A 23,711-nucleotide genomic window follows, 5' to 3' on the forward strand; every position below is an offset into this window, starting at 1 on the left:
GATTGAAGCCAGGCTGAGCAAGCAAGTCTGGGAGACTGTCATCTCTAGTCCACCAAAAAGCCAGAAGTGGAGCTATGCTTCAAGTGAGTTAAGTACCAGTACGTGCGCGCGCGCGCGCACACACACACACACACACACACACACACACACCACACACACACACACACACACCACACACACACACACACACATACACACACACACCACACACCACACACCCAGCTAGGCACTGGTGGCTCACGCCTGTAATCCTAGCGTGCGCACACACACACACACACACACACAAACACACACACACATCACCAAGCTAGGCACTGGTGGCTCACACCTGTAATCCTAGCACACACACACACACACACACACACACATATACACACACATACACACATCACCCAGCTAGGCACTGGTGGCTCACGCCTAGCTACTCAAGAGGTTGATATCTGAAGATCGCAGTTCAAAGCCAGCCAAGGCAGAAAAGTCCCTAAGATTCTTATTTCCATTAAAACTACTTAAAAAATATGTAAGTGATGCTGTGGCTCACGTGGTAGAGCAATGCCTTGACTACAAAGAGGCTCAGGGACAGGGGCCAGACACTAGTTCAAACTCCAGTACTGGAAAAAAGAAATCACCCTTCAGCTGCTATTATCCGCATACATGGGCCACCTGACAACTATTGGAGAGGTAAACTAAATTCCACTAGGTATATTCAGAAGAATGAAGGTAGAATATTTCCTATGCTATAAAAATAAAAATGTTATGTACATATATAGACAGTAGCTGCTAACTGTACTTGAAGTGGTTTTTTAAGGGATGTTATAGTTAATAGAAAAATATTTTCGGGGGGGGGGGAATGGGAAGGGATAGGAAGGGAAAACAGAAAGAAGAAGAAGCAACAATGCTTGATAAGAAATGTACTCATTTCTGGGGCTGGGAAGGTGGCTCAGTGGTAGAGCACTTGCCTTGCATGCATGAGGCCCTGGGTTCGATTCCTCAGCACCACATAAGCAAAAAGCAAAAACCCAGAAGTGGTGCTGTGGCTCAAGTGGTAGAGCGCTAGCCTTGAGCTGAAGAGCTGAGGGACAGCGCCCAGGCCCAGAGTTCAGGCCCCACGACTGGACCCCCCCCCCAAAAAAAAGAAATGTACTAATTTCCTTGCCCATGTAATTGTAACACATCTGTACGGTATTTTCACAATTAAAAAAAAAAGAATAAAAAAGAAAAATATTTTCTATGGGGCTGTGAATGTGGCTTAGTGGTAGAGTACTTGCTTAGCATGCATGAAGCCCAGGGTTTGATTCCTCAGTACCACATAAACAGAAAAAGCTGGAAGTGGTGCTGTGGCTCAAGTGATAGAGTGCTCGCCTTGAGAAAAGAAGCTCAAGGACAGTGCCTAGGTCCTGAGTTCAAGCCCCAGGACTGGCAAAAAAAAGAAAAATGCTTTCTTCTAAAGACATGTGCTATCTAAAATAGATGATGACTATTTTACAACTTAAATATCACATGCATTGCTCATATAACTTATAGACTCAGGGGCATTTGAAATTTATGGACAAAATGATCCTCAATCATATTTTTTGGTGGTACTGGAGTTTGAACCCAAGGCCTATGCTTCTTAGACAGATGCTCTTGAACCATAGTCCCAGCCCTTTTTTTGCTTTACTTTCCCAATAGAGTCTCATACTTTTTTTTAACCCAGGCTAGCCTTAGACTGTGACTCTCCTACTTATTCCTCCCATAGCTGGGAATACAGGATGCATCATATCTGACTTTGTTGAGATGAGATTCTCAGTGACTTTTTGTCTGCACTGACCTTGAACCCAGTCTTACTGATCACTTCCACTCCAATAACTTAGATTATAGATGCACTTTGAGTTTATTTTTGTCTGTTTGGTGCTGGTCCTGGGGTTTCAACTCAGGGCTTAGGCACTGTCCCTGAGCTTTTTCACTCAGTGCTAGTCACTGCTCCACCACTTGAGCCACAACTCCACTTCTAGCCAGTTATTTGGTAGTTATTTGGAGATAAGAGTCTCATGGGTCTCTTGAGTAGCTAGGATTACAGGCATGAGCCACTGGTATGACAGTTTTCTCTTTTAAGATAATATCGCACAATTTTGACTGGGACAATATACTAATGCCTCCTGGGTTGATAAGACAACAGGTGTGGATCACCACACCTAGATTCTTGAGATAGGTTCTCACTAATTTTTTTCCCAGGCTGACCTTGAACTATGATCCTTCTGAACTCAGCCTCCTTTATAGCTGGGATTACAGACATGAGCCCCTGTGTGGTTATTATTTACATATGACTCTGGTGTTTTACTACTATTATTTGTATTTATCAACATTTATCCCATTTTATTCTTTTATTTTTATTTTTGGCAGTTACTGTCCTTTACCTATGGAATTTAAGAATTCAGAGTTGCAGAGTAACTATTTTAACTCATTTCTTTATCAAAGGAAACCCCTGTGTGTAACAAACTGAAATAAGTTGAGGTATTTTGGTTAGATGGCTAAATCTTAAAATTTGTAAATCTTTTTTTTTATATTAAATTGTTGGGATGCCTTTTCTTTCTTTCTTTTTTTTTTAATTTTTTTTGTCAGTCATAGGGCCTGAACTCTGGGCCCGGATGTTGTCCCTCAGCTCTTCAGCTCAAGGCTACTTGAGCCACAGTGCCACTTCTGGCTTTTTTTTCTGCTTATGTGGTGCTAAGGAATCGAACCCAGGGCCTCATGCATGCAAGGCAAGCACTCTACCACTGAGCCAACTTCCCAGCCCAAAATTTGTAACCCTTGTAAGTCTTTTTTGTGTGCGAATATTATTTATGTGGCTTGAATTAAGGGCTTGGTTACTGTCCCTTATCTTTTTCAATCAAGGCTGTCCTTCTACCACTTGGAGCCTTAGAAATCTTTTTGTTAAAAAAAAAATCTTTTTGTTGTTGTTGTTGTTGGTCATGGGGTCTGAACTCTGGGCCTGGGCACTGTCCCTCAGCTCTTCAGCTCAAAGCTAGCGCTCTACCATTTGAGCCAGAGAGCCACTTCTGGCTCTTTATGCTTATGTTATGCTGAGGAACTGAACCCAGGGTCTTATGCATGCGAGGCAAGCACTCTACCACTGAGCCACATTCCCAGCCCCTGAACCTTAGAAATCTTGAGTCAAATTTTCTGTAGCAATAATCAGGCACTGATTTACATCTTTGGTCCTAACTAATCAGGAGGCTGAGATTGGAGGATCTGGTTTGAAGACAGCCCCAAGCTGTCTGTGAGTCTGTGAGACTCATATCTCCAATTAGGCAGCATAAAGCCAGACTGGTTCAAGTGATAGAGCACCAGACGTATATGGACAAAGCATATGTGAGACTGTGAGTCCCTGAATTCAAGCACCAGTGCACACACACGCACACACAAACATCATCTATATCAATTAAAAAAAAAAAAACAACAAAACAAGGTTTGGGAATGTGGCTTAGTGGTAGAGTGCTTGCCTACCATGCACAAAGCCCCGGGTTTGATCCCTCAGCACCACATAAACAGAAAAAGCTGAAAGTGGTGCTGTGGCTCAAGTGGTAGAGTGCTAGCCTTGAACAAAAAGAAGCTCAGGAAGCCAGTTGCCGGTGGCTCACGCATATAATCCTAGCTACTCAGGAGGCTGAGATCTGAGGATCACAGTTCAAAGCCAGCCTGGACAGGAAAGTCCATGAGACTTTTATCTCCAATTGGCCACGAAAACCGGAAGTGGCACTTTGGCTCAAGCTGTAGAGCACTCACCTTTTGCTGAAGAGCTGAGGGACAGTGCCCAGGCCCAGAGTTCAAGCCACATGACTGACCAAAAAAAAAGAGGAAGAAGAAGCTAAGGGATGGTGCTCAGGCCCTGAGTTCAAGCCTCAGAACTGGCAAAAAAAAAAAGCTCAGAGACAGTGCCTAGACACTGAGGTCAAGCCCTAGGACACACACACACACACACACACACACACACACACACACACACACACACACACCAAATAGGGAGAGAAAAAGCCAAACTATCCAATCAAGCAAATAAAAACAAGTCGAAATAAGAGGTTATTGATTTAAGTGACCATAACTGAAAAGCAAGTTCAAGAGAAAGAAGAGGGCTAAAAAAAAGGCAAAAGTCACCACAGATAACAGAATTAGAACTTTCATTTTCATGCCACTGCATCAGGGCTTTGCAAATATACTTGGGGTTTTTAAGTCTCTTAATGTCTTCAGGAACTGGCAACAAATGTGCAAAGAACCCTAATTTTCTCATCAAGCCAACAGTTCTGAAAAGAACCCTGCACTTTTTCCCACCAGCTGTCTAAAAAGCCACAAACAACAGGAAAATGAAAGAGTAAGGCCCAACTGGAAAGAATTTACTAGGGAAACAAATTTTGGCCCTGTAGATTTAAAAAATTCATGGTTCTATTTTTTCCATAGGCAGTAAATGGCCACAAACACTGGCTAAAAGAAAGAAAGGAAGCTTCTTGAAGCAATTCAGATCCAGTGAATCGTGAGCAAAACCTTGGGATTAACACCTACAAAATATGCCCTCAAATACTGTCACTTCATGGTCACCAAGTTCTGTTACCAGATCCCCTGGCCATAAAGCCTGGCTGTGGGTGCAAATGCTCACCTACATTGAGAGGAAATTATATAATAGAGTTTCAGAAAATATCTCTTGATATTTGTATACTCTACATATTCAGAAAGGGAAGCCTGGCCCTGGTAGCTCACACCTGTAATCCTAGCTACTCAGGAGGCTGAGATCTGAGGATTGCAGTTTAAAGCCAGCCTAGGCAAGAAAGTCTGCGAGATGCTTCTCTATAATTAACCAGCAAAAAGCCAAAAGTGGACATGTTGCTAAACTGGTAGAATACCAACTTTGAACAAAAAAAAAGCTAAGCCAGAGTATGAGGCCCTGGGTTCAAGCTCCACCACCACCACCACCACCACCAACAACAAAAACAACAAGAATTCAGAAAGGGGAAATTTTCCTATGTAGAGTTCATTTCATTTTTTAGGGGGGTTGGGACACACTCCTGTCATCTGCCCTGTTACAGTGGATAGTCTTCCAGAGGCCTGAGACTGTGGAAGGGGGAGGCTGAGGGAAGTGGAGGGCCAGCTAAGTAGAAGGCTGTTGCAGTGAAGACTACATGGCAGACACTAGGCCACCAGGGAAGGAAGCCAATTCCATGGCTCCATGTTCTTGCTAGTGAACAGAGAAGTACACGTATAGCTCTGTGGGTGCTGATCAAGGCTATGCTACAGGGAGGTGTCATGATCATTCACATTCTTGTCCTCCAAAGGGCAACAGGGACTCAGCCAAATGGGGACCTGGCATCAGTGACATCACACAGGAAACTGTAAAGGGAATGGCAAACAGGGAGCAGCAAGGAGGTACAGAGAGCAGAAAACCAGAGCTTATGCAGGGATACTAGTGAGTAGAGACCAGGCAAGAGAAAAGGAGACAGATAGAGAATTAGGAAAGGAAAAAGGAAGTGGGGAACAATAGGAAATGCCTGTGGCTGCAGAAACACAAGGGAGGGGCCACTCAGGGCCCAGTGAGCTCTTTTGCCTCTTTGTGCTTTTCTGCCCCTTTCTAGGACACAGCCCTCTACCTTGTGAAGCAGGTGTTTGTCCCCACAGAACTTGGAGGGGACAGAGGCTATGTCCTGAGTGTCAGTAAAGTGTGACCCAGCTGTGTCTTAGTGTGGCCTAAGTGGCTAGTCTCCAACATTCAAGAACCTTTAGGCTAAGGACAGAATTAACTGTGATGAACTGAAATTGGGAGTATAGTTTCCTGCAGTGGGGAGCATTTGGTGAGAACAATATCTCAGAGAAGAAGACAATCCAGTCCAGGCTGGTAGAGGGACATCTGAGGGTGAGGCATTCATCCAGGATAGGGACACACTGGCTGACCTGGGATGAGATGTTTCTAAAGGGGAACTGCTCTTTATGGATGTCACCACACTTGTTCTTGATGGATGGGTGTGTACACAGAGCCACAATGATCTTTTTGGTTTGGGTTTGTTATTTTAAAACAACAACAACAAAATCCAAGGTCTTGCTATGTAGCACATCCTCCCACCCACCTGATTAGAATCATTTTTTTTCCTTTTTCTTTTCTTTTTTTTTTTTTTTTTTGTTAGTCCTGTGGCTTGAGCTCAGGGCCTGCACACTGTCCCTGAGCTTCTATTGCTCAAGGCTAGCACTCTACTACTTGAACCACAGTGCCACTTCCAGACTTTCTCTGTTTATGTGGTACTGAGAAATTGAAACCAGGGCTTCATGAATGCTAGGCAAGCACTCTACCACTAAGCCACATTCCCAGTCCCTGATTAGAATCTTTGAGAGGAAAAGGGGTGAGAAGAGCACTGAAATTTAGGAGCACTTATGGAGTGGAGGGACTGAAGTCTTAGCGCTACATCAGTAGCATTTTCAGGTTTTGTTTTTGTTTTTGCAGTGCTGAGGAGGTGCTGGAATCAAACCTAGGCCCTCATATTTGATCTGACTCAAAGACCCACCCATTACTTCAGCCACAATGGGTTTGGAAGCTTGTATTTTGCTGGGAAGACAAGTATGGAGAGGAAGTAGACAGGGTGTCCTGATATGTGTGTGTGTGTGTGTGTGTGTGTGTGTGTGTGTGTGTGTGTGTGTGTGTGTGTGTTTGTGTGTGTGTGTGAATGTGTGTGTGTATGGATGTGTTGACACTAGGACTTGATATCAGGGCTTGAGCTTTTTGGCTCAAGACTGGTGATCTAGAGCCGGGCGCTGGTGGCTCACGCCTGTAATCCTAGCTACTCAGGAGGCTGAGATCTGAGGATCGCGGTTCAAAGCCAGCCCGGGCAGGAGAGACCGTGAGACTCCTATCTCCAATAAACCACCAGAAAACCGGAAGTGGCGCTGTAGCTCAAGTGGTAGAGTGCTCACCTTGAGCTGAAGAGCTAAGGGACAGCACTCAGGCCCAGAGTTCAAGCCCCACGACCGACAAAAAAAAAAAAAAAAAAAGACTGGTGATCTACCACTTGAGCCACAGCTCCACTTCTGGCTTTTTGTTGGTTAATTGGAGATAAGAGTCTCATTGACTTTTCTGCCCAAGCTGGCTTTGAACTATGATCCTCAGATCTCACCTTTCTGAATAACTAGGATTATAGGCTTAAGCTACCTATGCCCAGATCCTGATGATTTTTTGATACAGTGCTGAGGATAGAGCCCGGGGTCTTGTGTGAAGTAGACAAACCTTCTATTGCTGAGCTATGTCCCTGGCCTCCAGGTGACTTTGCACTCATGACACCATATAGTATGAGTGAGGGGCATGTGCAGTAGGAATTAAGCCACAAGGATCAAGAGTGGGAGAAATGTTGTTAGAGGAACAGTTGAACTCAAGATTTGGGCAGTCAGGATTTTCCTCATTTCATAGTGGGTACTGGTAACTCATAGCTGTAATCCTAGATACTCAGGAGATTGACATCTGAGGATCAAAGTTTGAAGCCAGCCCAGGCAGAAAAGTCCATAAGGTTCTTATCTCCAATTAACCCATCAAAAGTCAGAAGTGAAGCTGTGGCTCAAGTGGTAGATCACCAGTCTTGAGCCAAAAAGCTCAAGCCGTGATATCAAGCCCCAGTGTCAGCATGTGTATACCCACACATTCACACACACACACACACACACACACACACACACACACACACACACACACACACACACACAGTATTTTTCTCTCCTGAAAATATTTTTTAAAGAACTCCTCATTCAGGTAGCAGGTTTTGTAAGTCTTTCTTGATATTTCCCTAGCTCTCAGTTATGGGAAGCAGCATAGGGGGGTGGCTGGTGGCTCCAAAAGGCTTGCCCAAGAAAAAGCTTAGCCAGGAGCACAGCAAGGGCACAGGGGAAGGAAAGATAGGCTTCGCTGTAGGGTTTGAACAAGATCTTTCCCTAGTCCAGCTATGCCTAATCAGTAGAGATTTTGGAAGCATCTTTCTCTTTGGGGTCAGGGAGAGTCTCCCCTGATGTGGGAAAAGGATAAGATAGGACATTATGTCTGGGGTTTCATCTCTACTAGGAGGATGTGGTAAGTTTTTCTTTGTGGCTCAACAGGATACCTAGGCTTAGTAAGGAGAGAGTAAATAGTCAACAACTGGGAGGTGCAGGTCAAGCATTCCTACCAGCATGAACCAGTCCCCTTTTACTCTCAGGTATGTCAAACTTCCTAACTTCTACTGGAGCAGGAAGTCAGTCATTATTATAGATGAGCCTCCAACAGATTTTTTTGTCGGTTGTGGGGCTTGAACTCAGGGCCTAGGCATTGTCCCTGAGCTCTATCACTTTGAGCCACAGAACCACTTCTGGTTTTCTGGTGGTTAATTGGAGAGAAGAGTCTCACGGACTTTCCTGCCCAGGATGGCTTTGAACCATGATCCTCAGGTCTCAACCTCCTGAGTAGCTAGGGTTACAGGTGTGAGCTACTGTGAACTTCCACATGCTAGACAAACACTCTAGCAATGAATCAATTCTCAAACCTTTTTTTTGGGGGGGGGGATCCGTTCGTGGGGCCTCAACTCTGGGCCTGGGTGCTGTCCCTTAGCTCTTCAGCTCAAGGCTAGCACTCTACCACTTAAGCCACAGCGCCACTTCCGGCTTTTTTTTCCTGCTTATGTGGTGCTGAGAAATCGAACCCAGGGCCTCAAGCATGCAAGGCAAGTGCTCTACCACTGAACCACCTTCCTAGCCCCAAACCTTTGACTTTTTTTTTGAGAGAGTCTCACTATGTATCTAAGACTGGCCTAGACCTTGTGATCCTCGTACCTCAGCCTCCTGAGTGCTGGGATTACAGTTGTGCCCCACATACCTGGCCTAAACCTGACTCTGTCTGTGTCTGTGTCTCTGTGTGTGCGGGTGCATGCTCTCTCCCACATGCTTGAACTAAGGGCCTTGGGCTTGGCATTTTTACTCAGGGATGGTGCTCTAGCACATAAGCTATGCCTCCATGCCCAGCTTTTTGCTGGTTAATTGGAGATAAGAATCTCATGGGTTTGTATTCTAGGGCTGGCTTCCCTCCATTCTCAGACCTCAGCCTCCTGAGTAGCTAGGATTACAGATGTGAACCATCAGTGCCTGGATGGCTTTATTTTCTTTTCTCTATTCTTTTCTTTTTTTCTTTTCTTTTTTTTTTTGGGGGGGGGGGTCCGGTCATAGGGCCTGAACTCTGGGCCTGGGCGCTGTCCCTCAGCTCTTCAGCTCAAGGCTAGTGCTCTACCACTTGAGCCACAGCGCCACTCCCGGCTTTTTCTTTTTTTTTTTTTTTTTGTCGGTTGTGGGGCTTGAACTCTGGGCCTGGGCGCTGTCCCTCAGCTCTTCAAGCTCAAGGCGAGCGCTCTACCACTTGAGCTACAGCGCCACTTCCGGTTTTCTGGTGGTTTATTGGAGATAGGAGTCTCACGGTTTCTCCTGCCCGGGCTGGCTTTGAACCGCGATCCTCAGATCTCAGCCTCCTGAGTAGCTAGGATTACAGGCGTGAGCCACCAGCGCCCGGCTCCGGCTTTTTCTTTTTGCTTATGTGGTGCTGAGGAATCGAACCCAGAGCCTTGAGCATGCAAGGCAAGCGCTCTACCACTGAGCCACCTTCCCAGCCCTTCTTTTCTTTTCTTTCTTTCCTTCTTTCCTTCTTTTCTTCCTTCCTTCCTTCCTTCCTTCCTTCCTTCCTTCCTTCCTTCCTTCCTTCCTTCTTTCCTTCCTTCCTTCCTAGATTGGTAGCAGCTATGGTAGTACATGTCTGCAATACCCTATGCTCATGACTCTTGGCTTATGAGTTCCAGGCCAGCCTGCACTACATAGAGAAACCCTTTCTCAGAGAAAAATAAAACACCTCAGGTTTTACTACCACATCCAGAGAGAATGTGTACCCTAATCCTGTTCTTTGGTATGGGTTGTAAAGTGTAAATGGGGTTCCCTCCTCAGATTTCACTACAACTACTGGCAGAAGAGATGTCCGAAGCTGGGGAGGAAGATGTCATTCAGTCAGTATTAATAAGAGGGAAGGGTTGTTTTATAAACCCACCTCTTTTTAACACCGGATATTGGGAATATGTATATCACTATATGGGATGATATGTTAGGAGCTGCTTTCGTAGGGCATTTTTTTCCAACTGGAAATATCTAAGGACAGAGAGATATGTACCTGGGGATCAACCAATAGGGAGGATACAGAAAGACTTTTACATAGACCTATCAATAAGATAATTGTCATTGGTGGGTATTTGTAAATAGGAAGATTTGATAGGGGATTCATCAGTGGAAATATTGGGGCAAATATAAATGAAGAGGTTTATCATTCCTAGTGGCTGGACGATAGGGAGATAATGGAATTTGGGCAAGTTGTCATGTTAATGGGAATTATGTCATCAAAAGTTATTAAGGAGCCAGTCACTGGTAGCTTGTGCCTGTAAACCTAGCTACTCAGGAGGCTGAGATCTGAGGATTGTGTGGTTCAAAGTCAGTCCAGGCAGGAAAATCTGTCACCAGTTAACCCTCAAAAACCAGAAGTGGCACTGTGGCTCAAAGTGGTAGGGCACTAGTCTTGAGCAAAAAGAGCTCAGGGACAGTACCTAGGTCCAGAGTTCAAGCCCCATGACTGACAAAAAAGATATTAATGAACAGAGAGATTTGTCAGCCTAGGAATGTCAATAGGTGGGTAGTTATGAAGAGAGATAGTTATGGATGAGGTCCAGATTGCTGCTGAGTATTTGTGATTTGTCAGTGGGGGTGATCAATGGGGAGATGGCACTGAAGGTATTTCTTCATGGGGTATTTTTCATGGAGGATTTGTCTCAACATGAACAGGGTACTAATCAAAGGAAGGATTTACCAAGAGCTTGGGGATTGTCATCGGTAGCCTAGGCAACATTAGAGGCTTATAAAAGTAGAGATTTGTCCATGGTGAGGACTTCATAGTTGGTCATGTTATCATGGTGTGGGAGGATAGTTTCCTCAGAAGTCTTTGAAAATCTTATTTTTCAGTGAAAGGATCCTTATAAAAACATCATAGGAAGTGGCACTGTGGTACTAGTAGAGTGCTTGCCTTGAGCTGAAGAGCGCAGGGACAGCTCCCAAGCCCAGAGTTCAAGCCCCACAACTGACAAAAAAAAAGAAACCATATAAAAGGGACTGGGAATGTGGCTTAGTGGTAGAGTGCTTGCCTAGCATGCACAAAGCCCTGGGTTCCATTCCTCAGCACCACATAAACAGAAAAGGCTGGAAGTAGCACTGTGGCTCAAGAGGTAGAATGCTAGCCTTGAGCAAAAAGAAGCTCAGGGATGGTGCTCAGGCCTTGAGTTCAAGCCCAGGACTGACAAAAAAAAAGAAAAGAAAAACATCAAAGAGGAAATATTAGAAGCTGGGTGCTGGTGCTCGCCTGTAATCCTAGCTTCTCAGGAGGCAGAGATCTGAGGATCACGGTTCAAAGCTAGCCTGGGCAGAAAAGTCCTTGAGACTCTTACTTCCAATTAACCACCAGAAAACCGGAAGTGGTGCTGTGGCTCAAGTGGTAGAGCACTAGCTTTAAGCTGAATTGCTCAGGGCAGCGCCCAGGCCCAGAATTAAAGCCCCACACTGACAAAAAAAAAAAAAAAGAAGAAGAAGGAGAAGGAGAAGGAGAAGGAGAAGGAGAAGGAGAAGGAGAAGGAGAAGGAGAAGAAGGAAATATTAGCCAGGTGTCAGTGGCTCACACTTGTTATCCTAGCTGCTCAGGAAACTGAGATCCGAGGATCGTGGTATGATGCTAGCCCATGAGATTCTTATCTCCAATTAACCACCAAAAAAAAAAGCCAGAATTGGATCTATGGCTTAAATGATAGAAAGACAGCCTTGAGCACAAAAACTCAGGGATAGCACCCAGGCCCTGAGTTCACCCAGGCCCCAGGAGTGGTGCGCATGCGGGCACGCACACACATGGAATAGTACAAAGAGGGGAGAGAGAGTAAAAAATAATAACAGATGGAGTTGAATATGATCAAAGTACATTATAAGCATGTAAGATTTGCAAACATTTTTTATTTTGCAATACTGGGGATTGAAATCAGTACCTGTGTTTGCTAGGCAAACATCCTACCACTTGAGTCATTCCTCCAGTCCTTTATGTATGGAAATATCACAGTTACAACTAATATACACTATTAAAACATGACTTGTAATATTGTAATAATCACTATGGTTATCACTACTGTTAGATATTATATTAAATTCTATTTATTTTAACTATATATAAGTGCTACATGCTTAGCACTGTTTAAGCACTTTATAGTACTTTGTATAATATACACTTGTATAAGTATGCTTTTAATTTTCTTTCTTTTTCTTTTTTGGTGTGAGTGCTAGTGCACAGGCTTCAACTCAGGGCCTCACTCTCTTCATTAGCTTTGTTGCTCAAGGCTGGTACTCTACTACTTCAGTCACATCTCCATTTCTAGCTTTTTGCTGGTTAATTGGACATAGGAGTCTTGGATTTGTCTACGCAGGTTGGCTTCAAAGCTCCATCTTCAGATCTCAGCCTCCAGGGTAGCTTAGGGTTATAGGCATAAGCCACTAGCATCTGACGCAGGTATGCTTTTTTGTGTTTGTGCTACTATTGAAGCTTCAACTCAGGGCCTAAGCACTGTCCCCTAGCTTTTTCCACTCAAGGATGGTGCTCTACCACTTGAGCCACAGCTTCATTTCCTGCTTTATGGTGGTTAATTGGAGCTCAGAGGCTCAGAGACTTCCCTGAGAGGGCTAGCTTTCAGCCTGGACACTCAGATCTCATCCTCCGGAGTAGTAGCTAGGATTACAGGTATGAGCTACCAGTTTTGGGTTTAGGCATGGTTTTTGTTTGTTTGTTTTGTTATTGTTGTTTTTGTGTTGTTGTTGATCTTTGGAGCTTGAACTCAAGGCCTGGATGCTGTCCCTGAGCTCCTTTGAGCCACAGCACCACTTCCAGTTTTGTGGTGGTTAATTGAGATAAGAGTCCCATGGACTTTCCTTCCCAGGATGGTTTGGAACCATGATTCTCAGATCTCAGCCTCCTGAGTAATTAGGAATACAGGTGTGTGCTACCAGCACCTAGCTTCAGCGTGCTTTTTATCCTTAGTTTACAGATAGGGGATAAAAAGGACAATTTAAGGAAGTGGAACTGTGGCTCACTCTGGGCACTCAAGCCCAGAGTTCAAGCCCCATGACCGACCAAAAAAAAAAAAAAAAAAAAACCCCAAGGGCATAGAACTAGGACATGGCAGGGGGTAGGATTTGAGTGTGGATGATCTTTTTCCAAGGTTCACATTCTTTTTTTTTTGGTCCAGTCATGGGGCCTGAACTCTGGGCCTGGGCGCTGTCCCTCAGCTCTTCAGCTCAAGGCTAGCGCTCTACCACTTGAGCCACAGAGCCACTTCCAGCTTTTTTCTTTTTACTTATGTGGTGCTGAGGAATCGAACCCAGGGCCTCAGGCATGCAAGGCAAACGCTCTACCACTGAGCCACCTTCCCAGCCCAATGTTCACATTCTTAACACTCCTCTGCCTGTCTAGAAATTAGGTCACTGTTAGTGATAATGCATATTAACCTATTGTTATGCGGCTGGGAATGTAGCTTAGTGGCTGAGTGCTTGCCTAGCATGCATGAAGCTCTAGGTTCAATTCCTCAGTACCACATAAACAGATAAAGCCAGAAGTGGTGCTGTGACTCAAGTGCTAGAGTGCTAGCCTTAAGCAAAAAATAAAAAGCTCAGGGACAGCCTCTAGACACTGAGTTCAAACCTCAGGACTGGCAAAAAAAAAAAAAAGATATTGTTGTGAGAGTCCCAAGTGTTTGCTTGTGGCTTTGTTTTTTGTTTTGCCATACTAGGGATCAAGTCCTAAGTTTGTGCACTCTAGGCAAGGGCTCTATGTCTGAACCACACCTCCAGCCTCAGAGTTTCATGTGCTTTGACATGAAAAATACCTAGTCCACAAACATTTCACAATAATCCCCTAGCCATAGCACAGACCCCTGAAAGATTCTAGGTAAGGGCTATGATATTCATTTGCCTAGAGAGGAAGACTGAGACTCAGATGAAGGAAGGGTTGGTCCCCAGGACACCCACTAAACTGGACAACCCACTGGGGTGAATCCTGGCTACACACCTCACAGGGTTGTGATGCCTACACGCATCCTCTCAGCCTGCACAGAATCTCTCCCAGAGAGTTGTACATGGACACACTGAAAGCTTGTGCATTGCTCTCAATAGAGTTTTCTAGAAGAATAATGTGGGTATGATGATCCCAGGAGTATATAGATCCTATGGGATGCTCATGCTGAGTCTGGGGGATGGGGGAAGGAGGGTAGACTTGTATACTTTTCTGGACTAGGGTTTGGATGCAAATTCTACCTGCAAGGTAGACAGGTTGACAGGAGAATGGCCTCCATGGTAGGTTATCATCCTTCCTCTGTCACTCTGTACTTTCTTTTCCTTCAGGGACTAAGAAGCTGAGGACACAGGAATGGGTTCCCAAAATCAGGGAGCCACTTAAGACAGCTGGGAGCTAATAGGAACATTTGTTGAATTTTCAGGAGCTGCTGAAATCTTTCAGTCTTCTGAGGGAATAGTGATAATGTCACTGGGACCAGAATTGAACCTAGGTCCTTCTTCCCTTGTAGTCATGCTCATCCACAAAGGCTGTCATTTGTCCTTTTTGGCAGGCAAGGTTCAGACCTTCCCAGACATAACTGATGTGTAGATGCCATCTTAAATGCCAACATTTCCTGCTCAGATACATGAGTACTATATGCTCAAAATCTGCCAGTCTAAGCTAGGTATAGTGGCTCAGGCCTGTAATCTTGGCAGTTGAGAAGAAGAGGCAGGAGGAACACAAAAAATCTGAGCTGGATACTGGTGGTGGCTCACATATGTTATCATAGCTACACAGGAAGCTGAGATCTGAGGATAATGATTTGAAGCTAGCCCAGGCAGGAAAGTACCTGAGACTCTTATCTCCAATAAGCTACTCAGAAAAAGCCAGAAGTGGATCTGTGGCTCAAGTGGTATAGTGCTAGCCTTGAGAAAGAGTCTCAAGGATAGGGCCCAGGCCCTGAGTACAAGCCCCAAGACCAGCACGAAAACAAAACTCAGCCCATCATGATGCAGGGTATAACTTGGGCCTGAAGGAAGCTCCCAGGAATGCAGAATACCCCCCTCCCAAGACAGGACCATAGAAGACTCAGGGGTCACCCTTAGTCATCTCAAGTGACCTGAAAGAGGCCTGGTTGTTTCCTTCTGCAAATATACTACTAGTGAGCTGTACTGTAGCCTGAGGCCTAGATTCTTTTTTACTTTGTTGTTGCTGTTTGTTTAGGGTTATTTTTTGTCCTTATTTTTGGTTGGATTTGTTTTGTTTTGTTGCCTAGGCTGGTATAGAATTAGGGATGTAGCCCAGGTTGATCTTGAATTCATGATCTTCCTGTCTCTGCCTCCCAAGTGTTGTAACTGGAATTGTAATCTAGAGCCCCAGACTTGTGAAATGTCACTATGTCAGGTCCAGCATCTCTTTCAAATAAAGATCTAAATAGTGGTAAAGGGCAGAGAAAGGAGGTTTATTACAGAACTGTGGATACTCAGGGGACTAAGCAAAGTATGTGCTTGAGCCTGCCTTTGGAATATATAGATGAGCTTAAGTGGGTTTGTTGTTGTTGGTTGTGGGGCTGGAACTCAGGGTCCGGGTTCTGTCCCTGCGCTCTTTTGCTCAAGTTTAGCTAGTTCCCTACCACTTTGACTCTCAATGCCACTTCTGGTTTTCTGATGGTTAACCAGAGATAAGAGTTGCAGAGACTTTCCTGCCTAGGCCGTCTTTGAACTATGACCTCAGATCTCAGCCTCCTGAGTAGCTAGGATTACTGGCATGAACCATCAGTGCCCTGCTAAGCTTCAGGTTTTAATAGGGGAAGGAGGGGGGTCGAGGGGCAAAAGTGTGCCTCATCAAACAGTCTGGATCACTGGTGTTGTCCCAAGGTTAGAGGTGGTCATAGGTGGACCGATCGGTCCTCCTCTCTGGATGATCAGGTGGAGCCTGGTCAAGATAAGAAAGGCATTGTTACTGTAAGTACTGACTTATCACAAGATGTTATCATCCTTCCTGGTCTCCAAGGTGGCTGCAAGGTGACTGCAGAAGAAAATGGCTCTGAGTAAAGGACACAGATACAAAATGGAGGCAGGGATACCAAGCTTTTCTTCTGCTTTTAGTGTACCTTTGGACATTTACAAGTCCAAGTGAGAAGCCAATATTTTATTTTTGTTACTGAGCTAGGATTACAGGTATGTGCCACCATGTACAAGTGGTCTGATGGAAGGGAAATTAGGCATTATTTCCTTTACCAAAGAAGACCTATCGGAGCCTTTTTTTTTGGGGGGGGGGTCCGTTCGTGGGGCCTGAACTCTGGGCCTGGGCGCTGTCCCTCAGCTCTTCAGCTCAAGGCTAGCGCTCTACCACATGAACCACAACACCACTTCTGGCTTTTTTCTTTTTTCTTATGGGGTGCTGAGGACTCAAACCCAGGGCCTCATGCATGCAAGGCAAGCACTCTACCACTGAGCCACCTTCCCAGCCCCTGGAGCCTTTTTAAAACAGACTCAGGTCAACAGAACTCTTGGGTGTTCCACTGAATACACCACTGGAAATTCTGGTTCCTAGAGTTCTCACTAGAGTCAGGATCTTTGGAGTTCTGGGAGCAGGAGGTAGGGATTGTGTAAAAGGCTGAAGGATTGAGACCCAGCTTTGGGAACTGAAAGGTCCAGAGATAGTATTTGGAGGGCTTACATTTGAGTTTTATAGAAGATAAGTTCAGAAGGTAAGGGTCAGGTCTAGAGACTTCAGTATAGGAAGGGACAGCTAAGTAGAAGAGGTATAGGGTGTGGGCTCCTGTGCCTGGGTCAACCTGATTTTCTATCAGGAGGAGGTGGAGGTGGGGAGGGGATAAAGGCAAAGCTGAAGTACTTCCCCATCATTCTTCTTCCCTATCCCACCATTCCTACACCAACAAATCCTGGGCCATGGCTGCTCCTCCTTCTAGAATCCCTGGCTGGGACACAAAAAGGGACTTGAGTCCCCTCCCCTTAAATTCAAGTTAAAGATAACCACCTAAGGGTGGGGATAGTGACCAAGGCTGGGGCAGGGCATCCCCACAGGACCTCAGAACAAAGCCTAAGGAAAGGATAGCTGTTGGTCAAGTGACCAGGACCTTCCCAAAGACTTCCTTAAATGAAGTTTGTGACTGAGAGGATTTATGGTTGTGGGTTCACTTACTATCTAAAATGCCCTGGACAATTAGGAATTAGAAATTATTGTAGCAGAATGAAACCAGAAAGTAGTTGATAAATTAAAAGTGAAAATATGGGTTAAATGACCATTACTGATTCTGTAGATCATCAGTAGGAATCCAATATTGATGTTACTACCAGTGCGTCAAGTTTTGTGTGAAATATAAAACCCTAACATCTTTTTGTGTGTGTGCTGATACCACAGTTGAACTCAGAGCCTTGTGCTGTGGTTCAGCCTTTTTTGCTAGCAGCTAGCACTCTACCACTTGAAACATACCTCCAGTCCACCTTTTTGCTGGTGAATTGAAGAGACTGGTGGATTTGTCTAGTGGGTTTGTCTGTCAGGCTGGCTTCAAACTTTGATCTTCAAATTTTAGCCACTTGAGTAGCTAGGATTACAGCTGTGAGCCACCAGCACCTAGCCTCAACATCATCTTGGGGTTTTTGTTGTTTTTTTGCCTTGTACATGTTAAGCATCTGAAACCCCACACCCAATACCTTGCACCCTCTCCCATTAGTCCCAGGCTATCATTGACGAGTCTGTTCCTAGGCACTAACTACACAGAGACAGTGTCTGCTGGGTGGTACTTTTTTATTTCACCATCTGGAAGAAAGGAGAGGAAAGGAGTTGAACAGTGGGACCAGGCTTCAGGCTGTCCGGGCCCGCAGGGACTGCCAGGTACAGAGCCCTGGCTCCCGTGGCAGGCAGGCAAGGTGGCGACTCTGGAAGCCCTTCTCTGAACCCAGGAGGAGCTGGTCTGTCCACAAGCAATGAGAGTCACTCTCCAGTTTGCAGGGAATGGATGAACATGGAAACACCTGGAAGAGAAAAGAAAGGTCAGTTTGTCTTCCTTTCACTCCCTCCCCTAGAGAGAGAACTTTCCTCAGCTGGCAACATGAGCTACATACAGGAGAGTTGGAGAGAAGAAGAAAGTTCAGTGAAAAAAACAAGCAATCCCAAGTAATCACACATAGGGCAAAGACCCAACCAAAATTTCCAAGGGAGCAGTGTCAGGTTTGGGAGAATGACAAGAGACATCAAGGACAGAGCTCGGGTTTGGAAGGCAGCTGCAAAGCCAACAACCGCCAGAGAGGGGAAGAAACAAGCCCAGTGTTTGAGGAAGAGCCATGAGAATGAAGTCCAGGTGGAAGGCAAGGCTCAGGCACTCACTGTGCATGCCTGACAGCCAGCACTGTAGGTCTTGGTGAAGCCTCTGCGCTGAGCAGCACTCAAACTGTGCCAGGGAGCCAGGAAACTGCAGGTGGTGATGTGCAAGTACCCATTTCGCAGTTGTCCTGGGAGGGAGAGGGGAAACCAACAGAAAACTTTCAGTGAGGGGGAGGCGGGAGGCACCTGATTAGAGCCTTAGACTTGAAGACAGCGGGACAAAGTCCTGGCCCTTCCGACAGACTGAAATTGGTTTCCCTTCAGAGTGTCGCCCCCACCCGGTGGGGGGCGGCTGAGGACGTGTGGGTGTGGCTCGGGGAAGGGGGCGGGGCCTCACCAGCGATGAGAAACTCCTCGCTGCGGTTCTGGGACTCGTGGAAGTATCCGCAGACGCTCTCCATGGCGGGGGTGTAGACGTACCGGATGTCCGCGGCAAGCCCCAAGGCGTTGAATCCTTTGAACATCTGTTGACAGATGAGGGGAAAAGTCCTTTTACCGACATAATCCTCCCACTCCGTGTGCTTCCCTGAAGTCACATACCTAAATCCCGAGATCACAGACAGCTTCTTCGCTAACTGGTGAGCAGCGGCTATTTTGAGGAGGATGTTAGGGACTGTTAGGGAGGGGTATGAGGGATACCTTAGTCATCTTGATCTCATAACGCTGGTAAAAGGTGGTCTGGTTCACTTCTGCGGTCCCCACAAACTTGGCCCTTATGACTACAGAACAGAGAGGGGGAAAGGAATGAAATGAGTGACATAAGCCAATAAAAAGTCATCATAGTAGAAGCATTTATTCATTATAATGCCAACAAAGACAACACACAAAGTGGTTTATACATCTGTTCAGATTCATTGAATGCATTAAGCTTTTTTCATATCTTCATTTGTTCATTCACTCAACAAATATTTTTGGAGTGCCTTCTGTATGTCAGGCACTATGGAGTGCCAGAGAGGAACACAGCATTGAACAAAACACAGATCTCTCTTCCCTTGTGGAGCCCACACTCCCAACAAGAGGAGACAGACTAAAAATAAAGACGTAGGTGGAATGTTAGAGGATGTTAAGTGTAAGTGTGGTGAGGAATTATAAAATCAGGTAAGGGGGCAGACAAAGAATCTTTGCTTGGCTAAACTTTTTAGGCTATTGAAATTTCTCCCAGGGCCACCTGTGCAACTTTCTTGTAAAATCCATATTTAGCAAAGAATCCTAAGTCAGTTTAGTGAGACCCCACACACCCATATCTGATTTCCCTCAATATCTGATGGGGCTCTTCATCCTCCACCAAGCCCACATGTTGTCTCATCACCTGGGCCTGGTTTCAGCAAGAATCCTGTTAGAGAACTTTAGCCAGAATCCCCACCTCCACGCCACCCCCACACCCCTGATGTCTCCAGTCACTGATCACTCCCTTACCTGCTCCTTGGCAGTAGAGTCCCACTTGCCCACGCTGTATTGGAAAGTGAGCCCAATCTCCCTCCCCCACTGAAAAATCTCATTGCCATGGTCCTCCTGCTTATGGGAATGGCCTTGGATAAAATCTTATTGTTTCTTCACAAGTATCATTTAGAATTTTTTTTTCCTTGGACAAAATCAGGAGTCCTGGGGAGTTAAAATTTTATGGCCGCCTCCTTATCTACATAACCTGATGGCAGGGTTTGGCAGAAACAGGGAGCAGCCAGCACACAGGCGATGAGGGGAGATTGAGAATGGCATATTCTTGGAAGCCTGAGGATGCCAGTGTGGCCAAAACAGAGAGATGCTCGAATGAGTGGAAATGTGCTGGAGATAGCTGCCACGCAAAGCTAAGCAGGTAGAGGATGTGGCCAGGGAGGGACCAGACTCACCGAGGTCAGAGTTGCAGAAGGCTGTCTGTGGGTGGGGTGGGGCACAGGTGCAGGCCCTGCTGGGGGATATCAGTGACAGTAACAGGAGCATGCCAGAGGCCAGGGGTGCAAAGGGGGTCATGGTGGCTTCTGTTGGGAAAGAAGAGTGTTAGACAGCCCCCACCCCAGCTGATCTGTAGACCCTGATAGCCTAAAGGGTTATCTAACTCAATTTGGGCATGGAGTTGGGGAATCTTACAGGGTTTAGGGAGCTCAGAGTTTAAGACTTAGAGAGTTGGGACAATTATTTAGGGGACTGATTGAATTGGGAAATTATAGGGTTGTGGAAGTTGGTGAAGAGGGGCTGCTGGGAAGTTTGAGAAGTTTGAGCGTTTAAGGGAGTTGGGAGTGTCTGAAGGCTGAGGAGTTTATGGTTGAGAAATCTGATGGCTGGGAGCCTAGAGAAGTCTGGGGAAGGTCGGGAGTTTAGAGTCTGTGCCTATTAAGAGACAGAGGTCCTGGAGGAAATTTAGGAAGATTGAGGAAATCTTAGATTATGGGGTCAGGAGCTGGGGAAGTTGGGAGTTAAGGGATTTGGGAAGTTTAAGGCAAAGGGGCAGCTTGAGGGATTTGAGACCAAAGGAAGTTTTGAGATTTAGGGAGTTGGAGATTGAGGAGTTTAGGGAGAGGGAGTTTAGGAGCTTCAGAAGGGCTGCAGTGGGAACTGGGGGGGGGCAAGGAATGAGAGGTGTTGACAAGTTGGGAGCCCTTGGTAGTATAGGGAAGTCATGGGTTTGTGGTGATTGGAGATGGATGATAGGAGCTCCAGGGAGTTTAGAGAGTCAGGTGGGGGGGGGGGCATTCCATTTCTCCCTTTTATCTGTTCCCCCCTCGGTGAGACCAGAATCCTGGTGCCCACAGGAAGTCTGTGCAGGCTGGCATCTGGCAAAAGACTTGGATGGGCCTGGAGGCTGGCGCACAGACTCCATCCTCAGCCTGGCCAGGACACGGGGCCCCTGCTTACCGCTGTGTCTCTCTAGGCTCCTGATCTGCGGCGATGGCGGCAGGGCCTGAGCGGTGGAGAATAAATGTCCACGCGAGGGGCGGGGTTGGCGCGGAAATCACAGCCTCCAGGCTTCCAGGATGCATTACTCATCCCTAGCCCAGGCCTAGGGGCGGGCCGAGGGTTGCCCAAAGAAGATACACCCTCCCCCGCCTACGTCGCCGCTGCTGCCCCCTCCTCCTCCCCCTCCACGTCGTCGCAAACATTCCTTCTCGCAGCCTCAAAGCAGCTGCAGGCAGCCAGAGCCGAGCCGAAAATCTGCCAAATCTCTCCCATCCCACATACCCCAAGGTTCTCATGCCTGAAGCCCGAATTAGTTCAGTCCTCAGACGTTTACTGTGCATCTACTGTGTGCCAAGCCCTCAAGAATCACTTTCCTGTTATGTCTGACTTTCTGGTGAGGGGTGGCAGAAGGGAAACTGAAGAAAAGCAATGGAAGGACAGAAGGCAAGTGAAAAACGCGGTAGGGACACACCAAGAGGTTATGCGGCTTATCCAAGATCACAGAGTTAACAAATGGCAGAACTGGAACTGGATGAAGGTGGCCTGGAACTAGAGGCACAGTAATAATCTGTTCTCAAAAACAACAAGAACCTGAAGATGTGGGTCAGAAGAAGGGTGCATGTGTGAATGGATCCGGAGTTCCATTCCCTGTGCCATTGGGTGAACACACACACACACACACACACACACACACACACACACACACACACACACACACACACACACACACACACACACAGAGGCAAATAGCCAACATTTATATGTCACTGGCTGTGTACCAGGTACTCGATATAATTTACCTCCCTTAAAAGCTTACAGCAAGCCTCTGAGGTGGGAACCAGGAGAAAATGAGCCATAGAACTAAAGAACTTTCCCAGGGTCACAGGATATGGCTGAGATTCAAATGTAGGCTCCCAGGCCCTGGGATTCTAACCCATGCTTGGCACAATCCTAGCAAGTTTGGAATGGTGGGGGTGAGCACAGAAAGTGGGGGGGTGAATGGTGGTAAAAGCTAGTGAGTCAGTAGAAAACCAATCCCCACCCCATCCTGCCCTACCCCTTCCCCACCAACCATCCCACGCCCCTATTTGAGGATAGGATGAGGCAACCCCTGCCCACCAGCTTCCTGATGATGCAGGAAGATTCCCTGGGGTCTTGGGGATGGGTTCTGAGGGCTGATTAACAGCCTCGGTTAATTCAGGGATGACAGAACAACAATAATGATGATGATAGTGATGACAGCAGCCACTTATTGAACACTTACTGTGTACGGTGAGCTTAGCTCTTTGTATAAATTATCTCAGTAACTCTCTATTATCCCCTTGCTAATTAAGCTTGATTAACTTAGGGAGGTTAGCTCAATAACCGCAGCAGAATAAAAACCACCTCCGGAGACCAGCAGCTTAACTGTGTACCAAGCACTGTTCTAAAGGGTTTTTTGATTTGTTTTGTTGGTCATGGGGCTTGAACTCAGGGACTAGGTGCTGTCCCTTAGCTCTTCAGCTCAAGGTGAGTGCTCTACTACTTGAGCCACAGTGCCACTTCTGGTTCTCTGGTGGTTTATTGGAGATAAGAATCTCATGGAAGCCCGGTGGTGGCTCTCGCCTGTAATCCTAGCTACTCAGGAGGCTGAGATCTGAGGATCACAGTTCAAAGCCAGCCCAGGCAAGAAAGTCCGTGAAACTCTTATCTCCAATAAACCACCAGAAAACCGGAAGTGACGCTGTAGCTCCCAGTGGTAGAGCACTAGCCTTGAGCTGAAGAGCTGAGGGACAGTGCTCAAGCCCAGAGTTCAAGCCCAGGACTGACAAAAAAAAAAAAAAAAAAAAGAACTTTCTTATCCTTGTTCATTAATGTTAGCTAATGAAAAGATGTTAAACTGGTAGTGGTGGAAATGGCGGTGGTTGTGGTGATGATGGTACCCAACACTCTTTTTCTGGTGGTACTAGAGTTTGAACCCAGGGCCTTGTGCTTGTGCTCTCTATTACTTGAGCCATGCCCGTAACTCAGCCTCCAACACTTTTTTTGCCAGTCCTGGGGCTTGAATTCACGGCCTGAATGCTGTCCCTGAGCTTCATTTGCTCAAGGTTAGCACTCTACCACTCAAGCCACAGTGCCACTTCCAGCATTTTCTGTGTATGTGGTACTGAGAAATTGAACCCAGGGCTTCATGCATGTTAGGCAAGCACTCTACCACTAAGCCACCTTCCCAGCCCAGCCCCCAACATTTTTTTCTTATTTTTTATTTTATTTTATTTATTTTTGTGAACACACTGTACAGAGGGGTTACAATTACATGGGCAGGATAATGCATACATTTCTTATCAAGCATTGCAGCCTC

At 46.2% G+C, this 23,711-nt stretch overlaps 2 protein-coding genes across 3 annotated transcripts in view; one reads left to right on the forward strand and one right to left on the reverse strand.

The window, feature by feature from the left end:
• Syn1 (synapsin I) overlaps nucleotides 1-23,711 on the forward strand; it is a 69,326-nt gene that overhangs the window by 36,321 nt on the left and 9,294 nt on the right. The window lies entirely within an intron of this gene.
• Timp1 (TIMP metallopeptidase inhibitor 1) lies at nucleotides 17,886-21,434 on the reverse strand. Its single transcript, XM_070039191.1, has 6 exons — nucleotides 21,329-21,434; nucleotides 20,326-20,454; nucleotides 19,118-19,197; nucleotides 18,816-18,942; nucleotides 18,482-18,606; nucleotides 17,886-18,129 (listed from the first exon to the last, which is right to left on the reverse strand). The coding sequence occupies exons 2-6, from the start codon at nucleotides 20,444-20,446 to the stop codon at nucleotides 17,959-17,961; spliced, it is 624 nt and encodes a 207-aa protein (XP_069895292.1). The 5' UTR covers nucleotides 20,447-20,454; nucleotides 21,329-21,434; the 3' UTR covers nucleotides 17,886-17,958.

The sequence above is a fragment of the Dipodomys merriami genome, unplaced genomic scaffold, assembly GCF_024711535.1.
Source record: "Dipodomys merriami isolate MVZ:Mamm:240054 unplaced genomic scaffold, mDipMer1.0.p SCAF_3, whole genome shotgun sequence".
NCBI classification, from domain to species: Eukaryota; Metazoa; Chordata; class Mammalia; order Rodentia; family Heteromyidae; genus Dipodomys; species Dipodomys merriami.

Excerpts from the sequence above, each read along its gene's own strand:
- Timp1 (XM_070039191.1), bottom strand. The coding sequence starts at position 20,446 with ATGACCCCCTTTGCACCCCTGGCCTCTGGCATGCTCCTGTTACTGTCA. Across the intron at positions 19,198-20,325 it reads CTTCTGCAACTCTGACCTCG|TCATAAGGGCCAAGTTTGTG; the intron begins GTGAGTCTGGTC and ends TCTGTTCTGTAG. Across the intron at positions 18,943-19,117 it reads ATGAGATCAAGATGACTAAG|ATGTTCAAAGGATTCAACGC; the intron begins GTATCCCTCATA and ends ATCTGTCAACAG.